Genomic DNA, 13,143 nt, shown 5'->3' on the forward strand with positions numbered 1-13,143 from the left:
CATATAGCATGATACGGCACCTCCAATTGAGACCTATACATAAATCTTTTGTATTTGTTTAAGCAACTTGTTTGCTAAATGTGAACAGCCTACGTTCCCCAATAGATGATTGTTTTTAGATATAACATTTTCTTTGTTGAAAATCATCTCAAAGTATTTTTTATTTTATTTATGAAATCTGTTCCCAAGTCTTCCCACACGCAAATAATGGGATGTGTGATCTTATCCCAATGTAATCAAGGTTTGACATTATTCTGTTTTTGTCAAATACTATATCTGTTTGGGATTCTTGTTTAATCTATTATTTCATCTCATTCATCCCAAATGTTATCTTGTTGCTATCCGAGATGAGACGAGCCAGCCCATGCTCGCCCCCTTTCTTGCATCACGCTGGTGTTTCAGACGGGCCCGCGCCTGGGAGCTGTCCCATCCTTAATGGTGCTGAACCCGCCGCGAGAAAAGAACCATCGAGTCGAATGGATTTCAAAAGCACAGAGACAACGGCCACATCAACCACTTCCCTCTGGTTTCGCTGCTCCTGTCGACCCAAAGGCATGACAACAACCGTTTTGGGGTGAATTAAAGCACTGTTATGTCGTTAAAATATGTGGATTACCCGCTTGTAAAGAGGATGCTCCGTGTGAGAGAAAATGACGGTAGGAGGCTAGGCTCTGTGGAAGCGAAGCCTAGGGCATGTTCGTGACATCCCTAAATGATCTTGTAGGCTTTTGTTGTGGGAATAGCCTCAACCTCCTCAGACAGACCGTTGAATTGACAGGCGACGAACGCAAACTACCGTGGAAACTATATTCGACTGCAGCCGAGGACATAACCTTTAAAGCATCCATCAGGATAGAGTATAGAGAAAGGACGATTTAAACAGGGCTCGACTGGTCAACGGGGTGGGGGGTGGCGGTTATATCAAGGACCACTGGCCACATAGCGACTGTTATTACAACATGTAATGGGACATTGTTGGTAGAAGGCCCGTAAAGAAACAAAACTGTTGGATTAATGGAACCAGATAGGCTACAACACAGGATTGATAAAGGGCAACGGGAGAGTAGGCTAGATAATAAGAATGAAAAGATCGCAATAGTATAGTCTTGTTCCCAAGATTCGGTTTGTGATGCCGTTGGAATGAAATGGGAAGATGCCCAGCTATGTGCCTGCCCGTTTTCTCTAAGGTATATGAGACATGTAAGTCTATTTGTTTAATATGTAGTCAGGGTTTTCCTGTAACCTGAGCAATTACTTAGTTACAGACAAGGCTAGTGCACGATAGGGTTATCTGACAAGGCTGAGAAATGATGTGTGGTGGTGCGCGCACACCAACTCATTCGATTTATTCCGGCTGATTCGAGTTTAGAATTCAGAGCTAAATTGAAAATAGCTGTTGAGAGAAAGAATGTCATTCAACCCAACTGGAAAAGACACAACAGAGGAGACTCCTCTTTCCGATCATCCTCAACGAAATAACAGTAAGCTTTTCCTTTTCTCTTCATGTGCTCTGCACGTTTCTGAATAGAAATCTACATCTGTATCCTCCTATAGAAACAGACACATGTTGTTGTCTCTCGGGGTGGTTGTATGGTGCTGGGGATTGTTGAGCCGGAGACCGATGCTGCTCCGCCGCCAGGGCATGTCCAAAGGCCGCTGTTGCGTTTTGTTCAGTGACCTGAAGGTTTTCTTACTCAGACCGCCGGTCCCGGCTCCGCCACCGGTGATCATCCCCATGAACGGACAATATACGGACAGCAATGGGTCCGGCATCGGCATTGATGTTGCCATCGACAACAGCAACTCTGCAGCGAGTGCACCTTCACCAGAGGCGGATGGTTATGCTACCCCTGGCCCCCCGACAGGAGAGCCTCCTTCTGCAGGGACAAACGAGCCTAAAGCGACAGAGGAATGGCAGCATGCTACGGGACAGACTGGACCCCTGGACTATGGCAGCTCAGAGGAGGACTGCTCCAAAGAGAAGTGGGAGGAGAGATTCTCCCAGAACAGTCGCACAGACAGTGGTGTTAGGACTCCCCAGTGCAGGATATGTTTCCAAGGTCCAGAACAGGTGAGTGGCCTTACAGGTAGACAATAGACTATAGACATATAGGTAGACCTATAGTCAGACATTGACTGTATAGGACTAATTGTTGCTAACAAGGATGTTTTTCAAAGTGTTTCAAAAACAATGGAGCTGAAAGGCTGGAAAATTCTCTCTCTCTCTGTCTCTCTTTCTTTCTCCTTTCCTCTCAACACTGTGCATGTTGTGGATCCCAAGCACGCAGGAGCAATTATATGCTTGAGAACAGAAATAATGATTTTCTAACTTACTCACTTCCCATGGCTATGTAAAAGGTAGGAGTACTAGAATTCACAGAGCAAGCCCTGTCTTAGAAGAGATAGGAACAGAACATAACAGAGGAAGACCTGTCTTAGAAGAGATAGGAACAGAACATAACAGAGGAAGACCTGTCTTAGAAGAGATAGGAACAGAACATAACAGAGGAAGACCTGTCTTAGAAGAGATAGGGACAGAACATAACAGAGGAAGACCTGTCTTAGAAGAGATAGGGACAGAACATAACAGAGGAAGACCTGTCTTAGAAGAGATAGGAACAGAACAGAACAGAGGAAGACCTGTCTTAGAAGAGATAGGGACAGAACATAACAGAGGAATACCTGTCTTAGAAGAGATAGGAACAGAACATGACAGAGGAAGCCCTGTCTTAGACAGAAGAGACAGGAACAGAACATGACAGAGGAAGCCCTGCCTTAGACAGAAGAGACAGGAACAGAACATGACAGAGGAAGCCCTGCCTTAGACAGAAGAGACAGGAACAGAACATGACAGAGGAAGCCCTGTCTTAGACAGAAGAGACAGGAACAGAACATGACAGAGGAAGCCCTGTCTTAGACAGAAGAGATAGGATCAGAACATGACAGAGGAAGACCTGTCTTAGACAGAAGAGACAGGAACAGAACATGACAGAGGAAGACCTGTCTTAGACAGAAGAGATAGGGACAGAACATGACAGAGGAAGACCTGTCTTAGACAGAAGAGACAGGGACAGAACATGACAGAGGAAGACCTGTCTTAGACAGAAGAGACAGGAACAGAACATGACAGAGGAAGACCTGTCTTAGACAGAAGAGATAGGGACAGAACATGACAGAGGAAGACATGTCTTAGAAGAGACAGGAACAGAACATGACAGAGGAAGCCCTGTCGTAGACAGAAGAGATAGGGACAGAACATGACAGAGGAAGACATGTCTTAGACAGAAGAGACAGGAACAGAACATGACAGAGGAAGCCCTGTCTTAGACAGAAGAGACAGGGACAGAACATGACAGAGGAAGACCTGGGGAAGTAGTGGATTCAAGTAACACAGGGTACATCTCAATAGTCTAAAGGGGATTCCTCTCCTACAATCAATGCTTTACACCTGTCCTGGTCTTTGATATCATCAGATGGAGCCAAGGAGAGGGAAAGGAAAGGACACCACTTTAGAATATTGAGATCCGACCAGGGAGTGTAGCTAGGGCCACATGGCCTTGGATTACCTGACTCAGAAGAACTCCCATCTGCAAAGTATCCGACCCACGTAGACAATTCAGTGTGAAGGTGGGTTGATGATTGAATAGGTGCTGGTGCATCAGGGCCAACCTTTCATATCCTGATCCTCTCACCTCTAAGGAAGTCAATGGGGTTGCTCCTCCTCCTCCTGCTCCTCCTCCTCCTGCTCCTCCTCCTAATCCTCCTAATCCTCCTCCTCCTGCTCCTCCTCCTCCTGCTCCTCCTCCTAATCCTCCTAATCCTCCTCCTCCTGCTCCTCATCCTAATCCTCCTCCTCCTCCTAATCCTCCTCCTCCCCCTCCTCCTCCTCCTGCTCCTCCTCCTAATCCTCCTGCTCCTCCTCCTCCTCCTAATTCTCCTGCTCCTCCTCCTCCCCCTCCTGCTCCTCCTCCTCCCCTCCTGCTCCTCCTCCTTTAATTTGTGGCCTAGTCCTGTGCATCAACTAGCCCAGGGGTATTCAACCCAGGGTCCGTGGTTCTGCAGGGGGTCCGTGAAAATATATATTTTAATATAACATTTTTGCTATTTAATAGTTGTTATGAATATCGCTAACAACAACAAGATAAACACCTTTTGAATTACATACCTACAGTAGAAAAGATGATAATATAATATAATGATGTCAAATTTATTTCTCAACTCATAATATTGAGCAAATGACATTCACTGAAGTATCAACCAATGGTCGCGCTCCCCTGCTCAGACTTTACATGCATCAACCAATGGCTGCGTGCCACGTCATCAACAGTGCTGTAGGGCACATGTTGCTGTAACATATGATGCGATTAGCTGCTAGTTAAATATCTATCCAGGCGTTGTTAGAGCCGACATGCGTCAGCAACGCCTGGGCAGAGCAGCGAGGCCATAAGCTTTGAAAAAGCACCACGGTGCCACTGGCTGCTGGTAAGCTTTCTTGACAGATTTTGGCCAACACATGGCTCACCTTTGTTTAACCAGCGAAACAGCTGCTATTAGCTATTCGTGTTTGGAGTGACCTGCCTAGCTAATAGGTAGAGTTCCACTTCCTCTTCCTGTTATAATGTGGGAGGTCAAAATCATATAAAACCATCTACCAAATCTATTCATTTCAAAATGTTGATGACTGAACCTTGTCGTTCACCTGATGATAAGAGAAGTCGTTAACATATATATTTTTTGCTAATATATGATGGGGGTGCTGGTTCACCGGTTTGTCTGGGCGGAGGTCCATGGTTCACCGGTTTGTCTGGGCGGAGGTCCATGGTTCACCGGTTTGTCTGGGCGGAGGTCCATGGTTCACCGGTTTGCCTGGGCGGAGGTCCATGGTTCACCGGTTTGTCTGGGCGGAGGTCCATGGTTCACCGGTTTGCCTGGGCGGGGGTCCATGGTTCACCGGTTTGCCTGGGCGGGGATCCATGGTTCACCGGTTTGCCTGGGCGGGGGTTCCTGGGTCACCGGTTTGGCTGGGCGGAGGTCCATGGTTCACCGGGTTGCCTGGGTGGGGGTTCCTGGGTCGCCAGTTTGCCTGGGTGGGGGTTCCTGGGTCGCCGGTTTGCCTGGGCGGAGGTCCATGGTTCACCGGTTTGCCTGGGTGGGGGTTCCTGGGTTGCCGGGTTTGCCTGGGTGGGGGTTCCTGGGTCGCCGGTTTGCCTGGGCGGAGGTCCATGGTTCACCGGTTTGCCTGGATGGGGGTTCCTGGGTCGCCGGTTTGCCTGGGTGGGGGTTCCTGGGTCGCCGGTTTGCCTGGGCGGGGGTTCCTGGGTCGCCGGTTTGCCTGGGTGGAGGTCCATGGTTCACCGGTTTGCCTGGATGGGGGTTCCTGGGTCGCCGGTTTGCCTGGGCGGGGGTCTCTGGGTCGCCAGTTTGCCTGGGCGGGGGTCTCTGGGTCACCAGTTTGCCTGGGTGGGGGTTCCTGGGTCGCCAGTTTGCCTGGGCGGTGGTCTCTGGGTCGCCAGTTTGCCTGGGCGGGGGTCCTTGCGTAACAAAAAGTTGAAGACCCCTGAATTTGCCCCATCTTCATCCAGTCTCTCAGTGATGAAGACATATCCTCATGGTCTGTCCCTGTGTTGACATTTAGGGAGACACTAGTCTAGTGTCTGATGATGCCGGTGGAGAACATTAGAGAGTATCTCTCTCTCTCTCTGCTCTAAATGACATCACATTATAGAACACTACTGCCTGGAGTGGTAGTTGCAGTCAGCCTGTCTCTGGGTGGCAGGCTGCTGAAAGCTTTTTGGCGCTGAGGATAAATTAATGTGTCCCAAATGGCACCCTAGTTGCTATCTAGTGCACTACTTTAGACCAGGGCCCATAAGGTGGCCCCTAGGGTGCCATTTGAGCTGCATCCTCAGTATAAAGAGTGTGTTAAAGCTTTGGCTCAGTCTGGGAGCAGGAGGAGGAAATAAAACACATTCAGGAGAACCAGTGATGCTGTCTGTCAATCTGAAAGGTCTCCTATTCATTCATACTCTCTCCTCCCCCCCTCTCTCCTTCCCCCCTCCTCTCTCCTCCCTCCTCTCTCTCTCCTCCCTCCTCTCTCTCCCCCCTCTCTCTCTCCTCCCTCCTCTCTCCTTCCCCCCTCCTCTCTCCTCCCTCCTCTCTCTCCCCCCTCTCTCTCTCCTCCCTCCTCTCTCCTTCCCCCCTCCTCTCTCCTCCCTCCTCTCCTCCTTCCCCCCTCCTCTCTCCTCCCTCCTCTCTCTCTCCTCCCTCCTCTCTCTCCTCTCTCCTTCCCCCCTCCTCTCTCCTCCCTCCTCTCTCTCTCCTCCCTCCTCTCTCTCTCCTCCCTCCTCTCTCTCCTCCACCCCTTCTCTCTCCTCCCTCCTCTCTCTCTCCTCCCTCCTCTCTCTCTCCTCCCTCCTCTCTCCCCTCCTCTCTCTCTCCCCCACTCTCTCTCTCCTTCCCCCCCTCTTTCTCCCCCCCCTCTCTCTCCTCCCCCCTCCCTCTCTCTCCCCCCCCCCCTCTCTCCCCCCTCTCTCTCTCCTCCTCCCCCCCCCCTCTCTCTCTCTCTCTCTCTCTCTCTTCGCCCTCTCTCTCTCTCCTCCACTCTCTCTCTCTCTCCCCCCTCTCTCTCTCCTCCCCCCTCTCTCTTCCCCCCCCTCTCTCTCCTCCTCCCCCCTCTCTCACTCAGCCTAGTCTAATATGTTATTGAATGTAAACCCTGTTTCAGACACTTGTTGAACCTACTCTGCTAGTCTGATTCCTGTCACAGACAGTACAGGACAGTTGGTTCCCCGGGCGGTTTAGGTTGAATTAGGTTGGATAACCAACGTACCAGTTCAGACCTCTTTTCAACTCACGTTGTTGTAGCCTAACTACCAGACAACAGGCTGCACTGGGTACACATACATTTATCTGCCAGCCAGGGCCAGCTTTTCTATGTCTTTATTGTGTAGTATCCACCTGTTTGTATTACATAGACAGTGTGAAATTGAGTCTAGATAATTGCCTGTCTTTCTCTGGAGAAAGGAACAGGAGAGATGTCATTATAGATGTTTGGCTTTAGAAAAGTGCTCTTCTGGGTGTTTGTGTTAACAACTGAAACATGAAAGCAAGAGAATGACCTTCTTGAAAGGCTGCTTCCGCCCTCTATGTGTCTCTCTGTGTTTCTCTGTGTTTCTCTGTGTTTCTCTGTGTCTCTCTGTGTTTCTCTGTGTCTCTCTGTGTCTCTCTGTGTTTCTCTGTGTCTCTCTATGTCTCTCTGTGTGTCTCTGTGTCTCGCTCTGTGTTTCTCTGTGTTTCTCTGTGTCTCTCTGTGTCTCTCTGTGTTTCTCTGTGTCTCTCTGTGTCTCTCTGTGTCTCTCTGTGTGTCTCTCTGTGTGTCTCTCTGTGTCTCTCTGTGTGTCTCTCTGTGTTTCTCTATGTGTCTCTCTGTGTCTCTCTGTGTTTCTCTGTGTCTCTCTGTGTCTCTCTGTGTCTCTCTGTGTTTCTCTGTATGTGTCTCTCTGTGTCTCTCTGTGTTTCTCTGTATGTGTCTCTCTGTGTGTCTCTCTATGTCTCTCTGTGTTTCTCTGTGTGTCTCGCTCTGTGTCTCTCTATGTCTCTCTGTGTGTCTCTATTTGTGTCTCTCTGTGTCTCGCTCTGTCTCTCTCTCTGTGTCTCTCTCTCTGCGTGCCTCTGTGTCTCTCTGTCTCGCTCTCTGTGTCTCTCTGTGTCTGTGTCTCGCTCTGTGTCTCTCTCTCTGCGTATCTCTGTGTCTCGCTCTGTGTCTCTCTCTCTGTGTCTCGCTCTGTCTCTCTCTCTCTGTGTCTCTCTGTGTCTCGCTCTGTGTCTCTCTCTCTGCATATCTCTCTCTGTGTGTCTCTGTGTGTCTCTCTCTCTCTGTGTCTCTCTCTGTGTCTCTCTCTCTCTGTGTTTCTCTCTCTGTGTCTCTCTCTGTGTCTCTCTCCGTGTCTCTCTCTCTGTGTTTCTCTCTCTGTGTCTCTCTCCCTGTGTCTCTCTCTCTGTGTCTCTCTCTCTGTGTCTCTCTCTCTGTGTCTCTCTCCGTGTGTCTGTATCACTCTCTAATAAAAGAGGTTGCATGGTCCTTAGGAAAAACAACATTTGAGCCTGGATATGGTATGACTGGCAGATTCAAGACTACCCACCATCACTGCTGACCCTTTAAATAGTTGATCCTGCTTCTTATTAGAGAAGATCCTGGTAAAGGATTCATCTGACCAGAGAGGATTTGGCCTGGTCATGATAACCATGGTAACTGTGAGATGTCTGGAACCAGAGAGGATGTGACCTGGTCATGATAACCATGGTAACTGTGAGATGTCTGGAGCCAGAGAGGATGTGGCCTGGTCATGATAACCATGGTAACTGTGAGATGTCTGGAGCCAGAGAGGATGTGGCCTGGTCATGATAACCATGGTAACTGTGAGATGTCTGGAACCAGAGAGGATGTGACCTGGTCATGATAACCATGGTAACTGTGAGATGTCTGGAACCAGAGAGGATGTGGCCTGGTCATGATAACCATGGTAACTGTGAGATGTCTGGAACCAGAGAGGATGTGGCCTGGTCATGATAACCATGGTAACTGTGAGATGTCTGGAACCAGAGAGGATGTGGCCTGGTCATGATAACCATGGTAACTGTGAGATGTCTGGAACCAGAGAGGATGTGGCCTGGTCATGATAACCATGGTAACTGTGAGATGTCTGGAACCAGAGAGGATGTGGCCTGGTCATGATAACCATGGTAACTGTGAGATGTCTGGAACCAGAGAGGATGTGGCCTGGTCATGATAACCATGGTAACTGTGAGATGTCTGGAACCAGAGAGGATGTGGCCTGGTCATGATAACCATGGTAGCTGTGAGATGTCTGGAACCAGAGAGGATGTGGCCTGGTCATGATAACCATGGTAGCTGTGAGATGTCTGGAACCAGAGAGGATGTGGCCTGGTCATGATAACCATGGTAGCTGTGAGATGTCTGGAACCAGAGAGGATGTGGCCTGGTCATGATAACCATGGTAGCTGTGAGATGTCTGGAACCAGAATAAATACATTATATTGGTAATACTGATGATAAAAATACGCTTTTTAATGAGTGTCACACACCAACGTGTCATCTCACTCTCTCTCACTTTCTCTCACTGAGCTGATAAATCTCTATCACTCTCTCTGAGAGGATTATAAATGACAAGTTCACGGTAGAACGCACTGATGTGAGAATCACACACGCACTACACACACGCTCACACACACGCACTACACACACGCTCACACACACGCTCACACACACGCACTACACACACGCACTACACACACGCTCACACACACGCTCACACACACGCACTACACACACGCACTACACACACGCTCACACACACGCACTACACACACGCACTACACACACAAACTTTCACACATAACAAGATAAGAGCGTTAAGGATTCATCTCTGAGGAGGTCTCTGTTCAAACAGATTACATGAGCGTTGGGAGGTAAGAAAGCAGAAACCACAGCCCTGTCTATCTGTCTGGAGGAAACACGCTGTAGAATCCACACTGTGACAGATACAGAGTCAGTGGAGACATGTAGGTGCAGAACTGAAGGGCGCGTTACTGGTAACTCTAGAGACAAGGCTTCAGATCGACCGTTCTCCAGAGCTGTGGGTGCACAGGACATGTAGAGATAACGTGGCTCCGTCCAAAATGGCTCCCTATTCCCTACATTTTGCACTACTCCTGCTCTGGCTAAAAGTGATGCACTATATAGAGAATATGGTGCCAGATTAACCCTGTGGCAGCGCCAATTATGTATATAAACCCTGCATTGCTGATGCTACGTATTGGCCAATGAGAGGCTTTGAAGCCATGTGTCGGCCATATTGGTGCTCCCCAGTAGGAACGTCCATAAGAATGAATGGAAGTCTACAGTATTTCAATGAAATGTTTCAAGGACAAAATGACATGTATAGAAGTACTTTTTGTTTGAGTGTGGACAGTAACATTAGTAATGTAACTAATATATACTTTAAGGAAATGTTTTCATATATGATATGTTTATCTCACATAATATCATTTAAAAGTCTGCATTAAGGCTGTAGTAGAATAAACATGGCTAAAACTAATGGAGACATTAATACATGCATTTCTTTAGCTTCCAAAATATTTTTGACACCGGTGTCAGAGTGTCAAGATGGAGGGGCGATGGCTTCAATACAGAGCCCCCTGTCAGTCATCCAGTGTGTATGTAAATCACTGGTCAGCATCCTGACCGACACTCAGCTGGCTCACTGTAAGACAAACCAATAGCAGCATTTTCCTTTGTGTCCCACAGGGGGAGCTGCTGAGCCCGTGTCGCTGCAGTGGGTCTGTCCGCTGCACCCATGAGCCCTGCCTCATCAAGTGGATCAGTGAGAGGGGCTCCTGGAGCTGTGAGCTCTGCTACTACAAGTACCACGTGGTAGCCATCAGCACCAATAACCCGCTCCAGGTAGGGACAGCTGTGATGGGACTCGCCAGCTCTTGGACTTGAGTCAGGGGGGAGGGTTTTAGGGGATGAAGAGGAGAGCTCTAATTGGGTGTATATCACACAGCACTGCAGAAAGAGAGAGGGGGGTAATACTAGTGTATAGTGTGTATGAATAGTATGGGATGATGATGTACTCTCTCTTCCTCCCTCTCTCTCTCCCTCCCTCCTTCTCTCCCCCTCCCTCCCTCCTTTCTTTCTCCCTCCCTCCCTCTCTCTCTCCCTCCCTCCTTCTCTCTCCCTCCCTCCTTCTCTCTCCCCCCCTCCCTCCTTCTCTCTCCCCCCCTCCTTTCTTTCTCCATCCCTCCTTCTCTCCCCCCTCCTTCTCTCCCCCCCTCCTCTCCCCCTCCCTCCTTCTCTCCCCCTCCCTCCCTCCTTTCTTTCTCCCTCCCCCTCCCTCCCTCCTTTCTCCCTCCCTCCTTCTCTCCCCCTTCTCTCCCCCCTCCTTCTCTCCCCACTCCCTCCTTCTCTCCCCCTCCCTCCCTCCTTTCTTTCTCCCTCCCTCCCTCTCTCTCTCTCTCTCCCTCCCTCCTTCTCTCCCCCTCCCTCCCTCCCTCCTTTCTTTCTCCCTCCCTCCTTCTCTCCCCCCTCCTTCTCTCTCCCCCCCTCCTCTCCCACTCCCTCCCTCCTTCTCTCCCCCCTCCTTCTCTCTCTCCCCCCCTCCCTCCCTCCTTCTCTCTCCCCCCCTCCTCTCCCCCTCCCTCCCTCCTTCTCTCTCCCCCTCCTCTCCCCCTCCCTCCCCCCTCCTTTCTTTCTTTCTCCCTCCCTCCTTCTCTCCCCCCTCCTCCCCCCCCTCCTCTCCCCCTCCCTCCCTTCCTCCCTCCCTCCCTCCCTCCCTCCCTCCCTCCTTCTCTCCCCCTCCCTCCCTCCCCCCTCCTTTCTTTCTCCCTCCCTCCTTCTCTCCCCCTCCTTCTCTCTCCCCCCTCCCTTCCCCCCCCCCCCCCTCTCTCCCTCCCCCCTCTCATCCTCCTCCCGCTCTCTCCCTCCCCCCAGTGGCAGGCCATCTCTCTGACAGTGATAGAGAAGGTCCAGATAGCAGCGGCCGTGTTGGGCAGCCTGTTCCTCATGTCCTCTATCTCCTGGCTGGTGTGGTCGTCCCTCAGCCCCTCGGCCAAGTGGCAGCGCCAGGACCTGCTCTTCCAGATCTGCTACGCCATGTACGGATTCATGGACCTCGTCTGCATCGGTGAGGCCGGCACACAGAGGAACTCCTCCTCCTCCTTCTTCCTTGGTTGATTTATTGGGGGGAAAAGATACACAACCCAGGGGATTCTACTTGTTTGCAACGTGGTCCCCTATGGAATACACCTCCCTCCTCCTCTCCTCTTCCTTCATTCCCTCTTCTCCAATCAGGACACTTGAGGTGGGACATATATGACTCCCCAGACAGAGCTCTGGAGGACACACTGTGTGATTAACCAACACTACCAACACATTTTGGATTCAGGATGTATTCATGTGTAACTGACAACCTCCCCCTCTTCTTCTCTCTCGTTCAAGCGCTGATCGTCCATGAAGGCCCCTCAGTGTTCCGGATCTTTAACCGCTGGCAGGCAGTGAACCAGCAGTGGAAGGTGCTCAACTACGACAAGATCAGAGACACTGAGGACCACCAGAGATCCAGGCTGACGCCCAGGCACCTGGCCCTGCCCAACCCCAGGACGAGTGCTCCTCCCGGGGCAGAGCCGGGGGATGAAATGGTCTCCCCCTCCACCTCCTCCCTCATGGCCGCGGTGGCCGCCTCCGCGCCTGGCTACACCGTGACCACAGCCGCAACCGCCAGCCTGACGACGGTGACAACGCAGGACTCAATGTCGGAGCAGGGGCCACCATCCCTGCCAGACCACCACTGTGCGTACAACATCCTCCACCTGCTCACCCAGCACCTCTGGACAACGCAGCAGGAGCACCGCCCCACTCAAGTCCATCCCCAGCCTCCGCAGCCCAGCAACAGCAGCCGGGAGCTGGTCATGAGAGTCACTACGGTCTGAGGCTTCAACTGAGGCCTAACTTTGTTATGTTACAACAACGAGAGAGACCGACATAAGAGAGAGAGGGGTGTGTGGCCTCGTTTTGGGAGTTTGAATGGAGGACTGGGAGACGTTGCTGCTGCTTCACAGAGATTTACATGAAGTTACTCAATGCTGCCTGGGACAGAAAGATGAAGGAGCGAGGGATAGAGTGTGGGTGAGGGATAGAGTGTGGGTGAGGGATAGAGTGTGGGTGAAGGATAGAGTGTGGGTGAGGGATAGAGTGTGGGTGAGGGATAGAGTGTGGGTGAGGGATAGAGTGTGGGTGAGGGATAGAGTGTGGGTGAGGGGTAGAGTGTGGGTGAGGGATAGAGTGTGGGTGAGGGGTAGAGTGTGGGTGAGGGGTAGAGTGTGGGTGAGGGGTAGAGTGTGGGTGAGGGGTAGAGTGTGGGTGAGGGATAGAGTGTGGGTGAGGGATAGAGTGTGGGTGAGGGGTAGAGTGTGGGTGAGGGTTAGAGTGTGGGAGAGGGGTAGAGTGTGGGAGAGGGGTAGAGTGTGGGTAAGGGGGGAGTGTGGGTGAGGGTTAGAGTGTGGGTGAGGGTTAGAGTGTGAGTGAGGAGTAGAGTGTGGGTGAGGGGTAGAGTGTGAGTGAGG

General features: G+C 50.9%; 1 protein-coding gene across 1 annotated transcript; it reads left to right on the plus strand.

Annotated features, from left to right (window-relative positions):
• The first annotated feature begins 424 nt into the window (after positions 1-424).
• LOC116359763 (E3 ubiquitin-protein ligase MARCH4-like) lies at positions 425-12,796 on the plus strand. Its single transcript, XM_031813307.1, has 4 exons — positions 425-2,071; positions 10,328-10,483; positions 11,513-11,705; positions 12,020-12,796. The coding sequence occupies exons 1-4, from the start codon at positions 1,565-1,567 to the stop codon at positions 12,508-12,510; spliced, it is 1,347 nt and encodes a 448-aa protein (XP_031669167.1). The 5' UTR covers positions 425-1,564; the 3' UTR covers positions 12,511-12,796.
• The last annotated feature ends 347 nt before the right edge of the window (positions 12,797-13,143 follow it).

The sequence above is a fragment of the Oncorhynchus kisutch genome, unplaced genomic scaffold (assembly GCF_002021735.2).
Source record: "Oncorhynchus kisutch isolate 150728-3 unplaced genomic scaffold, Okis_V2 Okis05a-Okis16b_hom, whole genome shotgun sequence".
Lineage (NCBI taxonomy): Eukaryota > Metazoa > Chordata > Actinopteri > Salmoniformes > Salmonidae > Oncorhynchus > Oncorhynchus kisutch.

Bases quoted from the DNA above. Each gene is read 5' to 3' on its own strand.
- LOC116359763 (XM_031813307.1), top strand. From the start codon at position 1,565: ATGTTGTTGTCTCTCGGGGTGGTTGTATGGTGCTGGGGATTGTTGAGC. The intron at 2,072-10,327 runs GTGAGTGGCCTT...TGTGTCCCACAG, and splicing joins GTTTCCAAGGTCCAGAACAG to GGGGAGCTGCTGAGCCCGTG. The intron at 10,484-11,512 runs GTAGGGACAGCT...CCCTCCCCCCAG, and splicing joins GCACCAATAACCCGCTCCAG to TGGCAGGCCATCTCTCTGAC.